The sequence below is a fragment of the Uranotaenia lowii genome, chromosome 2, assembly GCF_029784155.1.
Source record: "Uranotaenia lowii strain MFRU-FL chromosome 2, ASM2978415v1, whole genome shotgun sequence".
NCBI classification, from domain to species: domain Eukaryota; kingdom Metazoa; phylum Arthropoda; class Insecta; order Diptera; family Culicidae; genus Uranotaenia; species Uranotaenia lowii.
The window spans coordinates 396,938,719-396,955,537 of NC_073692.1; the positions used below are offsets into that span (position 1 = coordinate 396,938,719).

Genomic DNA, 16,819 nt, shown 5'->3' on the forward strand with positions numbered 1-16,819 from the left:
CACAATTGAAAGGAAAAAAAAGTAACACGTCAAATTGACTCAAATACTTACTACTGTTAAATACTTACTACGTGTCTCGAAGCGAGTGACATAAAACGGAATTTTAGATAGATAATTAGAAAAAATGTTTGAAAATTAGTTGTAGTTGTAAATAATTTATTGAAAAATGTGACTTTAGTGACCAAATTTCCAAAAAAGTGACATATAAGTGACCAGTCTGAAAAAAGTGACAAAGTTACTAAAAAGTGACCAACTTCTAGCCCTGTAGATAAACTTATTTTTGAGGTGCCAAACAGTGAAACTTATAATCGTTACATCAAATGAATTATGTTGTTGAAAATTTCGTCAACATTCAAACTGTACTAAATAGCTCAAGTCAAAACAGGGCTTTCCTAAAAATAATAAACTAATTTCACAATGTTATCACCACATTGGCAAACACGTTGTATTTGATGATTGAAAAAAAATTCAAGATGTGTTTATTAATTATTTTTGACAAGAAGTAGGGTCTTTCAATTGAACTTTTTAATTTTAATTGCGATACTTCCAGTTCAGTGAAAACTTTTTTTAATCGAAAGACAAAAAAGAATCATATTTGTACACTCTTCAATTCAAAATATTTGCTAGAAAAAATTCATCAAACAAAGTTTCAATTTTTTACAAAACAACGACGTCGAAAGTCGAAAATTTGTTACTTTTATGTTCCAGTTTATCCGAAAAAGAATAATGCAGTTCTTATTTAATTTCTACTAATTGTTTTATTTCCAACAGACGAAAAGTTCGGAAATTAGTCTTTCTATTCTGACTCTATTTTTTTGAACAATTTTTCAACTAAAGACTTTGGCTTCCTGTAATCAATTTATAACTTCCTGTGTTTCAAGAGTTTCGTTTGAAAAAAAATCTTCTAACCATTCAACTATCAAATAAACGCATGAAGTTAGAAAAATCTTGAAATCCACATGAAGTAAACAAATGAACTAATTTGAGTTTCCCAAACGTAAAACTTTTAACCATTTCATCAGATTTTTCCCGTTCCTAAAATTTCATCATCTTTTTTTTTAATCAATAGCTTGCATCATCCTTTCCCATTCCTGTTTGCCCACGTCAGAACAGGACTTTCTTCACTCGTTTGAAGGAAAAAAAATAACACTGTTATCGCCACAACTTGACTAACGTGCACGTTTCATTTGCCGATAGAATGGAGGCACGGCTACGTTCTGAATCCAATTTGTAGATTATTTTTTTGTAGAAATAGTTTCTCGTGTTATTTTTCACTTCTACAATGGATTCGATAAGATCGAGGAAAAATTGTTTTGAGTTTGATTTTCCTTCAGAGTTACAATTTTTTCTAGTTATTTTACGCTACGGGAAATGAATTAAAAAACTAAAAAGATTCGTTCAGAGAGAAAAAGTTTGGAAAATCACTTTTCTTCTAGTATTTTGTCAAAATTTCAAATCTGTTAGGTTAACTCATTTTACCTGAAAATTAATCTTACCGCCTTGATCTTGAGTCAAATGATTAGAAAATCGAACAGATTTTTGATATTATTTTACCACACAAGCTTGTTTAAATAAATGAAATTTAGAAATTAATCACGCTTTCAAGCGAGCAATAATTTTTTTTAATCAATTATTTTAAATTTATTTGAATCGAGTTGAACGGATTTCTAATTCAAAAAAAATTTTTTTTTTATTTGAGAGATTTGATTGTTTTTTGATAAACTCTTCCCGAAGCTACCTACAATCTTTTTAACAAAAAACTTTTGGCACTAAACAGTTCTTTTTTTTTTTGTTCAAAAAACACCTTCTTGAGAAATTTTCCGAATTTCTCCTTTTTCACCTAACCAGTTATCATTTTGCTGGTTTTCCTGAACCAACAGTCACTTGCCCTCTGAAGTGTCATCGCAAAGTTTCTTTCCGTATTAAAATATCCACTGGGCCTGAGGGTCGTAAAAAAATTAAAACTAGGACCCTAAAGGGTGCCCTCTTCTCGATTTGACTTTACAGCAATCGAACGAACAAACGGGGCAAAAGGCAGCGAAAAAAGTGCTCACGATATCGATATTTACACGCTCCCCGCACTAGCCCCCCCAACGCAGCCCGGCAACCCAACAACCGGGAGCACCCTCCCCCACCATAGCAGGGCACCCACAAAAAAACTGAACCGACCGAACCGAGGAAAAGCAGGAAAAGTAACACCAGCAGCAGCAGCTATATCGATAAAAAAAATTGGAAGAAAATTGAAAACAACAGCAGCAACAGCACGGGAAGAAAAAGAAAAAGAAGAGAGAGAGCCCGACCCCGCACAGCAAAACCGACCGACCGAAGGGACCGACCGATGATCGCAGCAACCGGGCGACACACAGCAGTTTCACTAACCAGTTTTTCACACAAAGAGACCCGAATCAACACTGAAGCACGAGCGAGAAGAAGATGTGATTATTACCACATCGTTCGCCTGGCCACGGCCAGCTAGTTGCGACCGATGGTTCAGGCAATGCCGGCTTCGGGTGCCGAACGAGAGCCGAAGTTGGACGGGAAGGTGGTGTGCGTGTGTTTTCGTGTCAACGAGATTGCCATCATCAGTAATGGGTTGTGGAGGGTGGTTGGTTGGAGTTGGTTTGGAGCTGAAGATGGCGGTGGGGTTCAGGCGAACGGGAGACGAATGAAGGTGGGGTGGCTTAGTTGGGTGGAAAAATTGATTGATTTTTCTCCTCGGTTGACGAATGTAGAAGCTTCGGTGGCCATTGGTGAGGTTTAGGCTAAAAAATATTGGTCATTTAACTATAATTCTAGTAGATAGTTATACATACTGTTTCATTCGATCATAAATTTGATTTTTACATAATTTTTTAAGATTTTTTTAAAGTTTTGGATAAAAAAATATTGTTTGTTCTTTTATTTGCAAGTTTTAAAGGAATTGAAAATTTTAGACATCGAACCAAAGTAACAATTATTGAAATATAAAAGATTAAAAGTAAAAAAAAAAAGTCCAATTTTCATTATCCACCCGGATTGTATTGGCTTCAACATCCAGGCCTCGCAGCTGGAGAGTATGTAAATTTCCTATGTGCAAGGGCCGGTCGCACGAATACTGCCACAGCGACCTGTGGGCTCGGCACGTCGAACGGGACCCGAAGACACGAAGGCGAGTGCGGCAGCGAGCGAACGAGCGAAGGCAAAAGTGATGAAAAAACAAGCTCTTTGTTATGTATTCATGGTGTGGTGTTTCTTTGTTCACAGCTGTGGCACATAGGCCCGGAGGGGAAAATCGGAGTGCGGAAGCGGTCGAAGCCGAGAGGGGCAAAATCAACCGAACGCACCGGCAACCGGCATTCTACCGGTACTTGCTGCTGGAAACATGGGCTGATCCATGGAGGAAGCGAACGACAGCAAAAAAAACGGGCCCGATCTGTGTGTGCGATATACCACACAGCACCCGAAGTGCAGCTCTGTGAAGTCACGTAGTCCACCGGGCCATGGAAGAAGGCAGGAGCCGAAGCAAGACCCGAAGTGTCTGCCTTTGTGTGTGTTGGTCTAGATTATAAATAGAGGATGCGGCCGCCGGCCGGGTTAGTTAGGTTCTTTCAATTGATCAAGTAACATCGTACATGAAGCAAAGCGCATACTAGAGAGAAATCAGAGTTCTTTCTGAACTTCAAGTCAGTCAAGAGCTAAGCAAGAAAAAGAGAAACCTATTCAAACGTACAACCCAGCGCTTCAGAGAGTCGCTGCTTTTTGGTCGTCACGTTCTGTAAAAGAGTACACACAACGTTGAGTTATTTCATAAATTTTATCATTATTTAGTAATTAAAAGCTAGTAGACTCTTAACAAATTGTCACCAAAAGTTACAAAGTGTTTGTCTGTGAAAAATCGTAATACAACATCGAGTTTCTCCTGTGATACAAAAGGGGGAACAAACAACCAACAAGCAAGACCGGGTGAAAACTGCTGCTGTTCGATTTCGAGGAGCACAGCGAAGAAAATCGATGAAAATCGAGGAAAAGTGTTAGCGCTGTGAATTTGCAAAAAGAAGGCTATGAGCAGCCGGTCTCCAGCAGAAAAGTCCTCTTCGTCGTGCATTGCTTAGGATTTTCAAATTTTGTCGGCCAATCAGCAAAAAGTTGAAAATCAGTCAAGGCGCCGCAACACAACACAAAAAGATACAAATGAAGAGTAGATTATTTAAAACGCGAGTAAAACGTAATATTTAAACAACAACAAAAATACAAGTTTAATAAAAGTAAAATAAAATCAAGTGATAATCAAGTGCTGTGAATTACAAATAATTTTTAAACGTAAGCTTAAAGTTAAGGAGCCAACAACCCAAGGAAAATCGACAAAATCCTTAAAACAAGTCGAGGTCGCTGACACAGAAAGAGAGCAGAAGCAAAAAAGTTCTAATAACAACGTCAACCCAGTGAAGTTTAGCAAAACTGAATCTGAAGAAGTGTCAAGAAAAAACCTTCGTCGGAAAGCAAGCCCAGTGATATTGCTTCGCTCCGACCGACCTTTATGAGTGCGAATAAAGCTGCCATCGACGATTTGGTTGAAGAGTTTCTGAAAATGGAACTCATTTCCGTTCCTCCATATCCAGGCCAGTTGGGTTATCTAGGATCAAACAAAGTCAACGGTAAGTACTAATCGCCTACTTTGATTTTTTTTCCCTTCAAAGTGTCACTCTTCGATTTTGTCCACAAAAATTGTTCCACCCCCACCTTCTTCTTTGTCCCTCGGTAAAATGGACATTGCTAAAAAGTAGCGAAACAGCAACGACGCGCAACGAAACCTTTGAAATTAGTTTGTTACATCACTGTTTCCCCATTTGGCTGTTTTTTTTTTCTACTTCTGTGCTTCTCGCACTAGTAAGTTTGTGTCCCTTCTATCCGCAGTCTCGCTCGCATTCACATATTATCTGATTTGAATAAAGTCTCCTAGCTCGAGTCTATACCTCTATGATGGTCGTTTCGACCGGATCACTGTTGCTAAGTGAACTTTCTCGAAGCAGAACCTTCAGCTTTGCTGCATCAGAAACACACAGTAGCGAAAGAGCGAACGACAAAAATTGTCGTCCAACCGACCGATATTATTGCGTGAGAGAACTCTGAAGAGAGAGAGATAAAGTCGAATAAACGAACCTCCCACAACCACCCCCTTTCTCAGCAGTGCTCGAGCGAGCGCTCTTCTTCTGAAGTCCGTAGCACGAGCCATCCGGTAGTTCAACAAAAAGTATATAGGGGCGAACTGAGAGCGAGAGTGAGCCCCTTCAAAACCGGCAGCAGTCAGAGGAGGCGAATCGGGCGAACGAAACGCACCAAGCAGGCCAGGCAGGCGAAAACATATGAGCAGCGCCCGGCCAACAGCTGATCGCTTGCACAAGGCAAAACCGGACCAGCTGTGGTGCGCTCGCTAGCTTGCTAGCCGGCGTTCGTTCGCTCGTTCATTCGCTCTCGAACCGTTGACCGTGCAACACACACTCGCCCAAGAGAAGGCCCTAGCGCTCCTCTGCTGCTGCTGCTGACTACAGCTGACTGAGCTCGCTCGCTGTTCGAAGCTGTTGGCCCCAGGTTTTTTCGCGAACCATCGCCATTGACTGTTTGTGGAACCCCTGCGTGTTTTTGGCACCCATCGTTCTGCAAAACTGGCTTTGCTGGAACTTTCCCTAGCTTCGCTCGTCGGTTGTCTACGTTCGCGAATGTGTTACAGTATGTTTTTGGTTATTTTTGAGTTGAAAATTTTGAAGGCTTTTTTGATTTTCCTAAGAAAAATTGTCGCTTCCCAAAACCATCGCATAGACTCCATCTTAGTTTTTAGCTGGAAGAAAAAATCAGCTGATTTTCTCTCGCTTCCCGCTTCAAGCGTTCCACCACTCTTGACCAGAGTATAAATTAAGAGCCATGGCTGGAAAAATCGATACCGTTTTCGCTTTCCGTTTAGTTAGCTGGAACCGACCGAGCTGACGTGGAAATTTCTTCGTGGTGGATCGATTTTCCTCCCTGCGAGAAGAAAACAGCTGATTGAACCCAACTTGGGGCTCCAACTCGCTCTTCAAGCTTCGCTCTTCGCTTCAAGTTTGGATCTCCTTCTATGATGGAACCATGGACAGCTGGTAGCAGCAGGGAAAATCGATTCCACTGACGGACGATCAGCCGGTTTTTCTTCGTTCGGTGCAAAAGTGTCTGCTGCTGCTGCTGTCGTGTTTTCCGGGGATAATTCCGGTTGCAATCCGGCTCGAAGGACCAGTTTTTTAGGTGGTTCCCGGAACCGTTTCTCCCGGTGGTGTTTTGTGATGGTTTTGGAAGTAGAGCCTCAGTGTAGAGTGACGTTTTGATATTCTGTGAAAAAAATCGATTGGGGAGGAAATTAATTTGTGTTTTTTTTTATCCTTGTGGTTTAATAGATTTCCGAACACCGTTGATGCCGATTCCGGCCAGCACGAACAAAGCCTCTAATCAGCGCCATCAGTCACAGCCGCAGCAGCCCAGCAGTCAGCAGGTCGATCAGCGGAACCACCACAATCATCATCATCACCACCATCACCACCACCATCATCATCACCACAGCAGCAGCCAGGCGTCGCAGGAGAACCAGCAGCCGCTGGAACCGGCAACGGTTGCGCTCACCGCGTCGCCCCACGAGGATGCCCTGCAAGCGCTAGCCGCCCGGCTCGAGTCGGAGCTGCGGTCGGCCAAGCGGCGGCACCTAGTTTGTACCGAAGTATTACTCCCGGCAGATATGTTGCCCCGGATAGCGGCTGAGATGTTCGAGCTGTCCGAGAAGGAACCCTGCGGCATCCGCGGCTGCACGCTGTACATCGAGTTCGAGGACGAACCGGATAACAGAAGGTAGGTTTTTTAACTTTGTAACGGAATTCTGCTTGAGTTTTCCCAATTTATTTATTTGGCGATTGCAAAAACCCTGACTTTGTAACAGATCTCTAACTGAGGTTTTTCCTATTTTTTCTCTCTTGTTCCACAGGCGGATTGCAACAATGAAAACCGACCCAACGACAGTATCCACCTTCGAGTTGTACCTGACGCTCCGGCAAGACCGAAGCGGCTGGACTTCGATCCTGCCTGGCTTTCTGAAGTAAGTAGCTTCCTTTGTTCACCAACTTTCCAATGTTTAACCAATGCTCCAAAGCTCTTGGAAGCCTTCATCAACTCAACAGTGTTCTAACCGACGCACCATTTTTCCTATTTTCTCTTTTCTCTCTTTTGCCGAAAAACAGAAACCTAGCCCGAGGCAGCACGATCATGATTAGTCCCGAGTTCTCGCTGACCAAGAACAAACTCTATCATGCGTACTCGGACTAAGTCCATCCAGCAGCACCAAAAACAAAAAAAAACTTCGCCAACAACCGAAGCCAACTCTAGCCGGTTGCTAAACAAGAAAAAAAGAACGTTACAAAGGTAGGATTTTTCCAAAACAAAAAAAAAACTTTTAAACACTCCTTTCCGACCCGTGAAACAAAACCGGATATCTGTGAAGAAACAAAAATGGAAAAAAAAGTCAGGTCTCTTCCCAATGAGAGACCCTTAACAGCAGTCGTCATCGTACCCAGCGTTCTGCCATCACTGGAACAAGTGTTGTCCCCCTTTATAAAATCCGAAGGGGGCTCTCAATGGCAGCGGTGATTCAAAAAACAAAGTGCGTTTAAAATTGATCTGAGATCAAAAGTCAGGCACACAAAACTATCCCTCAACCCCCTAAAACCCCCAAAAACCTTAAGTGAGCACCAGGAATCCTACAACAAACAAAACGGCAGAAGCAGTAAGCAGCAAGCAGCAACAGCAGCAACCGCAAAACTAAAAAAAAAAAAACAAAACCAAGTGATGTTTAAGTGTAGTTTCGAAGATGATGATGATGATGATGAGATAGTTGTTTAGTAGCAAGCAGCAAGTAATTGGCCCCCAAGGAGTAAAAATTGAACTAACACAACTCTCTCTCACACAATTCATCCAACTTTTTAATTTTCTGTGTTTATTAAGAGTAAGATTGAAAAACAAAACAAATTCGTCGTCATTGTGAAGTTTCCGCAAACGCGGGCTTCGGAACAGCCAAGCAAAAAACAAACAAAAATTTATCTGTGTGTATAGTTGAACAAATTGATAAAAGCATAACAAATTAAAAAAAAAACGGGAAGGAAGGAACGAAACACATCCCTTATCGATTGGATGTAAGTGTGAGCCACAGAAAGAGAGAGAGAAGCCTTCGAAAAACTAATCGGTAAACAGAAAAGTACTACTAAAAACAAATCAGCAAAAATAATCAGAAGAAGCGGAGAGCTGTGGCGGCTCGCAGCCAGAAAGCGGCGCGCCTCTATTAGGTATGTTCATTTTCAAATTAAAACAATTTATTGTGATGATTTCCTAGTGATTTTCAAATTGCAACCCGTGGACTCCCCGTTTTTCGTGGTTTCTCCAGAGTAATCAATTTCTACGGATTTTTCCGGATGGAGCCCGCTTCAACTTTAGCTGGCTGGTAGCTTTGGATTTTCAAAATTCGCTGCTCCTCCGGTGCGCTTTCCGCGTATAATCAATGATTGTGATACGAAGTGGGTTCCGAACGGAAATTCTGGGGAAACAAGCGCTGGAGAAAGTTTCCTGGGATCCGGGGGATCCATGGGTGTGTTAAGTTTTTCTCTCGAACGAAGTAAAAAAAAACGAAGAACAAAAACCCACAATAATCAGAATCGTATAAGATTGATACAATGTACAAGCGTTATCGTGATCCATAAGTAATTGATGATACCATTTTTCTACGTTATTCGTTTTTCGTTTTTGGCCTTAGGAATTTCAAATTGAATCAAATCGATGTTATCATAAAAAGTAAGCGTTCTTTCGGAAGCAAAATTTTCTCGGTTGACCCACTGTGAACTCCCACTTGTGATTTGAAAATAATCAAATATTTTCGGTAGCTTTTTTTAAAATTTCTTTTCGGAATTGGCCTTTTGAAGTTTTGGACGTGTATGTAGAATGTTCCTACGAATCGGTTCGATGGATTCGGCAAAGTGGAAGATGCTTATTTTTCGAAAAAAAAACCCTAAAAATTTAAATTAGAAGTCAAAATCAAAAAGCGGAGCGCTGAAAAATTTGAATCATAGATATTGCGGGAAGGAGGAGTCGAGTGAAAAAAACACATAATTACTCAGATAGAGAGAGAGAGAAGGAAAAACAACCAGAAAAACGATAAAGCATTTGTGAGTAATCTTTTTAAGGGATCTTAACGCTAAGGCAGAGGTTGAGAACTTTTTTTTTGTGTCGAGGAGAAAAACGCCGAACGTTTTACTTTGTCTATGTGTATAAATTATCGATTAATTAACTCTAGCTGGTAGGCACGAGAGAAGGCAGGAGCTGACGAAGAAGATGAAGAAGTAGAAGTGGAAAAAGCGATCATTTGTGATATTTGCACTAATTAAGGATTCAATTCTCTGTTCTCTTTTGTTTAAAACTACTATTTTTAACCCACACATACGAATGCGGCAGATTTCGGTTGCTGCAGGTTTTCTTTTTTCTTCTGCAAACTTCTTTAATTTGATCTCAGATTTATTGATAAAGTTGTAGTAATGATAAATTTCCAAACAACTAACAAAACAGCAGGCAAAACAGTTCTAGAAAGAAAAAAAACAGCTTTTCGATTTGCACGTACTGATCTCCGGTAGTGAGAGAGGGGAAATTTAAACAACAAACAATCAATCAACACACATACACATTTTCTCATTAGCGCAGTTGTAATATCAAAGGATAGCAAACAAAAAAAACTAATCATCAAGCTATAGATTTTGTGGAGCAAAAGTACATACCCCCATAGGTCGAGATAAACGGAAAAAACCATAATCAATTATCAAATCAGAATGAAAAAAAAACACTAGAAAAACCCTCTTCTCCTACTGTAAAACGCCCTCTTGATACTACTCTAAGCAACATATTAAACAAACAAAAAAATAAAATACAAACCGGTATATGCATATTTCATGGTTTTTTGAAATCCACACAACACACATACACATGTCCACGTAAAAAAAAAACAAACAAACAAAAATCAAATGATCAAGTTAATATCTTTTTTAATTACAACTATATTATTACACTTTCTCAATTGTTTGTTACGGCGGAACAAGTGTACTAAAAAACAAAAATCATATAATCCGATATGTGTCTGTAGTAGTTATCAACAAATCATTAATCAATAACGTGTTATAGGAAACAAAACAAAAAAATCATAAAAATAGAAAACCAATTTTAATGCATAAAAAATCTCTTACAAAAAAAAAAAAAACAAAATAATACAAACACTGATTAATTATCATTTTTATTTTAACAACATTGTTTGTCATGATTATAAATGTAATAGATACAAAATCGAACGCGGGATTTGAATTTCTGTTTTAAAAACCGGTGTGTGAATCGAACAAACCCCCCGAGAAGCTGCTTGGGGAGTCGTCAAAATTTGGAGATTGCATCGCCTCCCGAAACGAGGAACCGAACTCAGTCTAAATCTAGCGAAAAAGTGGAAAGTTGCCGATGTCTAAAAATCGCGCAAGTTCCACGGTGCCGAAAATCTACGCAAAACTTGATCAGTTGAAGACCCTATTCTCAATATCTCTTTAGCCCGACTTTCGGGTGCTATGAAAAGCAAAAACTAACGAGAAATGGTTCACTTCCTCGTTCCGTGCGCAGCGATGGCATCTCCGGAAAACCGAAGACGACTCTCGACGTTTCGACGAGGGGCACCACGATTTATCACTTCTTCAATCTCTCTGAATTAAGCTGGATTTCTAATTTTGAGTTGAATGAACAAAACAAAAAAAAAAGTATTACAAATCCTTAAAAACAAAAAAGGAACAAAACAAAACAAAAAAATCACCGCCTTCGATTTTACGAGCTGTCCCACCATTGTGATTTTTAAGTGTAAGCTTGTGTAGGCCCCCTCCCCTTTGCCCGAACTGACTTCTTCTCGTAAAGCTGCAACCGGTCTTTGGATACTCCCATTGGAAAACCGACGCAATCTGCGAGAAAGTAGTGTGAGGTGGTGGGGTGGGGTGAACAAATTGAAATTGGACTCGGGTGGGCCCCTCGGCTTTCTCTGGAAGCGAGCTGGACCCGATTAGCGCCCGAAAGTTTTCGTCACACCTCTTCCCTGTTTGTTGGGTTGATGAAAACTGGAAATTCGATACAATAATATGATGGAAACAAATAAAAAAAAACCAACTGAAATGGATAAAACATGCTGAAAAAACGTGATTAGGAAGTAAGTCAAAAAATATTTAATTGAGAAAAGCTAAAAAAAAAAACAGAAAAATCCACTCTATATGAGAATGATTATTATAAAAAACGGAGAAAAAGAGAAAAATGAAATGTTTGATATGAAAAAAAAATTGTGTGTGTGTTTTTCTATATTTATATGATCTATATCGTAACAAAAAAAAAACAAAATAAATTTAAAACACTAGGATTTTCAAATTTAATAAATTATTGTAACAAACAAAAAACAAATTTTTAACAAACAACCCACAAATAAACACAAGTTAGAACTCATCCACTGTTTGCTTTACTCAGAAAACAAAACTAATCAAGAAATTGCCCGTACTAACTACGAACTGCAAAATCAACAACAAACAACACGACAACAAAAAAACGCGAGTCAATTTTTCTTTTCTTTTACTAAAACCCCATACATATTTATTACAAACAACAACACCTTTCGCCCAAACAACTTTTTTCCGGAACATAACCAGACCCTCACTCTTCTCTGAAGCTTCTCGTGTTCGTTTGGTAGTTTAACTACGGAAAATTTCGGAACCCATTTTTCGACCAGCCTAATCAAAACAAACAAACAGATCTATAATGTAAACGAAAACCGAAAAGTTTTGGTACATTCCTAACAGAGCTTAGCAATCCATCGCCTACTATTTATTGATCGCTTTTTTTTTAGACACTCGCGTTTCCAAAAAAAAATCCTCCAGAAACAAACGCCAATGGAGCAACCGCGCGGCTTAATCAAAGCGCGGTAGAATTGATCTCGTTTCCATTGATTGCAGCACCTCTTTCTGTCTGTTTCCCTCCCGCGAATCCAAAAAATCAATGATGGATCAAAACTTGAATGAAGAAGTAGGCGATGGGTTTCTCAGCTAATGCCCCCGAATAGTGCCGAATGTTCGCCCGACAAGGAAAGAACTCAAAATCTCGTTCTACGCAAAAATGAAAAAAAAAAATTAATAATAATAATAGTAATGAAAAAAATTCTCAAGAGATGTGATACGATCTTAGTTGAACAAGGTAATCGAAAAAAGTAAAATAACAGATTAAAAAAAAACTAGAAACAAATTACAAAATTATACATTTAGGAAACGAAGCGAAATCCATATCCCCATAACTCACTCACTCAATGACAAACTTTCACACACTTACACAAATACTGACACACACACACAATGATCCAAATTGAATCAGCGGCAGAAATAGGCATAATCCGAATAATGACCGAATAAACTAAACCAGGCAGGCGAACTATTGTATAACTCAAACAAAACAAATTATGAGAACAAAACGTAAAAAAATACTGCATGTTTGTATTAGTGGTTTTCGTATACTTATCAGAATGGAAGAAAAAACAAAAGAAGCAAACTTAATAGAAACCAGAGGAAAAAAATACAAAAAATCATAATAATATCATAAATATAAATACAAAAAAAATCCAATGAGAAAAAAAAACAAACAAAAAAAATACTGTTTTTCGTTTCGTATTGACAAGTTTTTTCGATGAAAGCCCGGATGCCGGCAAACGGCACTCGGCGCGGAAGCAAACTATTTTTAATTTCCCTTGTATTAGTAGTACTAGTGGAAGAGAAAAGCACAACGTGATCAAGTAATGTTAATGGTAAAACAAAAAACAAATTAATGACAAGCAAAAAAAAAAAATAACCCACAGCAACCCGACCTTAGGAAATCGTGGTTGAGCCCAGGGTGCAGTAAAAATGAAAAAAAATTTGATAAATGTGTATATGTGTACCGAAGCATATATATATTCTGAACAAAATACAAACAAAAAACAAATCTTTGTAGACTGTTAAGAATCTAATCTCATTCATATCCAAGCAGCGAAACAAACAATACATCCAACTAACGATTGGAACACTCACAACGGCCCCCTCTCCCACACTCATGCATGCAAACAACAGAAGAAATGAAGTTAAAATAATGAACGAAATACACATACACATCAATAGAAAAGGAACTTTGTTTTGTTTTGGAAGTTTCCCGAACAAAAACAATAACTTTTAGCACCCGATTTTTTTTCTCAGCTTAAGATTTTAATCTGCTCTCAGTTGGGAGAGCTCAAAGTGATCGCATTTCCGATCTCCGGCTGGCACTCAAACAGAATCGAAAAAAAAACAGCCATCGCTCACGCTCTCACCCTTAAACAACAACAACAACAAGTAAAAAGAAACCAATCGTGTACAAATGTAATGGATAATAATTGTTACTTTTTATTAGCTAGGGTTAGTAGGAATTTAAACAAAAGAAAAACAAACACAAACAAAGTTTAAGCGATACGCGAGCGCTAATTCCACACGAACATTAAGTTAAAACTAAAAACCATTGAAGAACAATCGAGAGAACAAAGTTCTATTTGAGAACGAAGCCAGCTTGGATACAGCAGAGATACAACTCGAACGATGACGACGAACTCACCTATGTTTTGAGATAGGAACAATCGATCGAATAATTTAAAAGAGAACGACAGAGAGAAAGAGGACACCCTACTTCTATTGTGAAGTTAGATTTTTTCCCCGAGGTTTTCCGATTTGCAAGAAACGCGATAAGGAAACACTGGCGGGCGCGAGCGAATTTCATCAATCAATATTGATTCGTTTTTTTAAATAACCTTTTCCCTCAACATTTTCTTTCGTTTTGCCGTATAATTGTATACAAGTATATGTGTTAGTGTGATTCTAATTTGTAGTGTTTTTTCGTCTTTTAATTTTATTACATTTTCGCTCGTTTCGGCCACTTTCGGCAAGAGAGATAAAAATGGGCGCAGAAAACAAAACAGCGCAAGTCATAGTCATTTTTTGTTTTTATTTTTTACTGTGTTATTTAGTCATGTTTACTCTTTGTTTATTTTTTTTTTATATAGCTACTTATATTTAAGTCGAATCAAGAATTTTCACTCAATGCAGTTAAGAAAACTCTAATCGTGATATTTATGGTTAATAATCGAGAGCGTGAGCGCGAGAGCGAAAATCGCGAAAAACAAAACAGCCAGCACTTTGAGCCTAGCGAGTTGAATCTTTTGATCCAAAACTTTTGTTTCTCTCACTTTGCTTAGAGACTAAGTTTAGTTGAACACAATAATCAGTATTTCAGTTCGCAGTTCGTTTGCCGATAAGCTTTGTGTTTGTGTATTGTCAAGACTTTCCGTACCGGAAAGAAATTCGAAACCGATTTAGTTTTATCAAATCGACCCTCTCATTCCCGAATGTTTACAAAGAGTAGAAAAAAACAAAAACGAGCGTCCCTTTGCGAACGCAAGAACGAGACAGAGCGAGCTTTTGTCACCAATTTCAGTTTTCAATTTCTGACTCCGAATCCATTAATGGATGGTCTGCCGATTTGGCACGGTCGCCATGCGGAACGAAAGGTCAAAACAGCAGCTAAGAAGAAAACTACGAAGCAAAACAAATTCGAGCCAAATTTTCATTCCAAGCTTTACACGCTAGTGAAAACTGTAACTGAGTTTGGTTTTTTTCTTTCTCGAAAGCCTTTGTGAAGGTCAGATGCCCCCCGGCCAGAGGTCGCATTTTTATGTTTAATCTCGCGAAGGTGAAGTCCCTCTCCCATTTCAACCCATAAAAAGCGGAAGAATGGAACGGCACTCCCACGGGTTTTCCGTTTTGTTGTCCCAAATATGACTTTTGGAGGTTGGCGAGAAACCGGGATGAGGGAAGTAGCGTTTAAGAGAGAAAGAGAGGTTACGCAAAAAACGACAAAAATGAAAAAAATGAACACACACAATAAACAGACGAAAACGAAAAGCGAGTTTTTGTTTTTAGGTTAGGTTTTTTGAATTGACTAGGTAACAATACATTTATGAAATAAAGAAAGAAACGAGCAGAAGAAAAAGAAAATGTTTTTTTTTTGTTTTTCGATTCAAGCGAAAGAGAAGAGAATATTTGTAATGGAAAAAAGTGGAAGAAAATACAAAACAAAATATTAAGTGATAGTATCTAAAAGTGATAATAATTAAGAAAGAAAACAATGTAAGAATTACAATTATAATCAAGCAAGAAAATACAAATAATTATTAATTCTATTGCAAAACACACCTATAATAATATCATTTGTAACAACAGCAGAAAACAAGAAAAAAACAGCAGTAAGGTAAACCAATGGAAGAAAAACCCGTAAAAATAATAGGAATCCACCGTTTTTAAAAGTAATATTTTCTCTTTCTGTGGACATAATGAAAGCAAACACAAATGTATTATGAAGAAAACAAAACACAAGAAAATACGAAAAAAATACAATAAAAATCTCAAAAGTGAAAAATTAAACAAAAAATCTTTTATTTCTACTAATTAATCATCGTATGTCCCTTTCGCTCTTCCTGGTTCGGCAAATGACGTGATCGGCACACGCTTTCAGTTCGATTCGATCTTTTCGTCCTCGCCTCTTCGTTTTTTCACCGTTGCAGTCGAGGTTCTGTTGTTGTCTTCATCGTTGTTGTGTTTTAATCGTTTGACGAATCGTCCGATCACTTGCTTGATGTTCCGTTTAGCCGAAAGGCTTGGTTCCGCTGCACTTTGAAAGAAACATTTTATTTTCAGCTTCACGCTACACCAAGCAAACGCAACCCAAGTCAAAGACAGTTCTCATTAATCGAAACAGAAAGAGATAATATTCCTTCATACGCCCATACCGAAATACAAAAATAAAATACAAGCACAAAATAATCACGCACACCATTAACCAATAACAAGTATCAACAAAAACAAAGCATGCTAGCAATCAACACAGTTGATTGACAGTTCAACCTTGACCAATTGCTACTGTAGGACTTATTTTTGCTCTCGGTTTTATTTTGGCAGTGTCCGATAAACAATTTCAAAGAAGAAGAAAAAAACAATCTTCGCTCCACAGTCACACTGTTTTCCTTAGTACAAAAATTAACAATAAATGCCATGGATTCGAAAGAAGGAAAATCTTACTCGAATAACAAAAAAGAAACAAAACAAAGCGCCTTGCGCCAATGATGTCGATACAAATTAGATCGAAGCAAGCTTCGAAAACGCTCTACCGTGAGATAAGGCTACGTAGTAGCCCGGCAAATCCGAAACCACTTCATTGTGTGTGTGTGTGTGTGTGGTACACGAATACGTATTTGTGTACATGTGTGACGTACTAGAAACGAACAAATCTATCAAACCTTTCAAACTACGTCTAAGTAACCTGATCTACTTTTGTACCTAAACAGTTTTTTTTTTTCAACAAAAGAAAACGACGACGAGATGTTATACTTTAATCATTAAACGCGCTAAGTTCATGTCATTTTGAGTCACTATAACACTATCGCATTATCTAGCAATATATGATTGTGAAAATTTATACACATCTAAGAAACGTACAAATTGTATGAATTGTATTAATTCATAAGGAAGATATGATATACTCATCAATAAATATTTTACGAATGAAATAAATTCCCGTTGTTTGTGTTTTTACATTCTGAACAATCCGAATGTTTTCCGTTTGTTATGTTGTTATAACACTCGATAATGGTAAGTCTGAATCTCTATACAAGAAAAAAGATTTC

The 16,819-nt window shown here is 38.4% G+C and overlaps 1 protein-coding gene across 2 annotated transcripts; it reads left to right on the top strand.

Moving 5' to 3' along the window:
• Positions 1-3,569: 3,569 nt before the first annotated feature.
• On the top strand, positions 3,570-12,900 carry LOC129749694 (protein charybde-like). 2 transcript variants are annotated; one of them, XM_055744743.1, is made up of 4 exons: positions 3,570-4,634; positions 6,402-6,846; positions 6,980-7,090; positions 7,233-12,900. In XM_055744743.1, the coding sequence occupies exons 1-4, from the start codon at positions 4,517-4,519 to the stop codon at positions 7,315-7,317; spliced, it is 759 nt and encodes a 252-aa protein (XP_055600718.1). In that variant the 5' UTR covers positions 3,570-4,516; the 3' UTR covers positions 7,318-12,900. The 2 variants fall into 2 exon arrangements, with proteins under 2 accessions (XP_055600718.1, XP_055600719.1); XM_055744744.1 differs by lacking the exon at positions 3,570-4,634 and adding an exon at positions 5,434-5,706.
• Positions 12,901-16,819: the final 3,919 nt, after the last annotated feature.

Bases quoted from the DNA above. Each gene is read 5' to 3' on its own strand.
- LOC129749694 (XM_055744743.1), top strand. From the start codon at position 4,517: ATGAGTGCGAATAAAGCTGCCATCGACGATTTGGTTGAAGAGTTTCTG. The intron at 6,847-6,979 runs GTAGGTTTTTTA...CTTGTTCCACAG, and splicing joins GACGAACCGGATAACAGAAG to GCGGATTGCAACAATGAAAA. The intron at 7,091-7,232 runs GTAAGTAGCTTC...GCCGAAAAACAG, and splicing joins ATCCTGCCTGGCTTTCTGAA to AAACCTAGCCCGAGGCAGCA.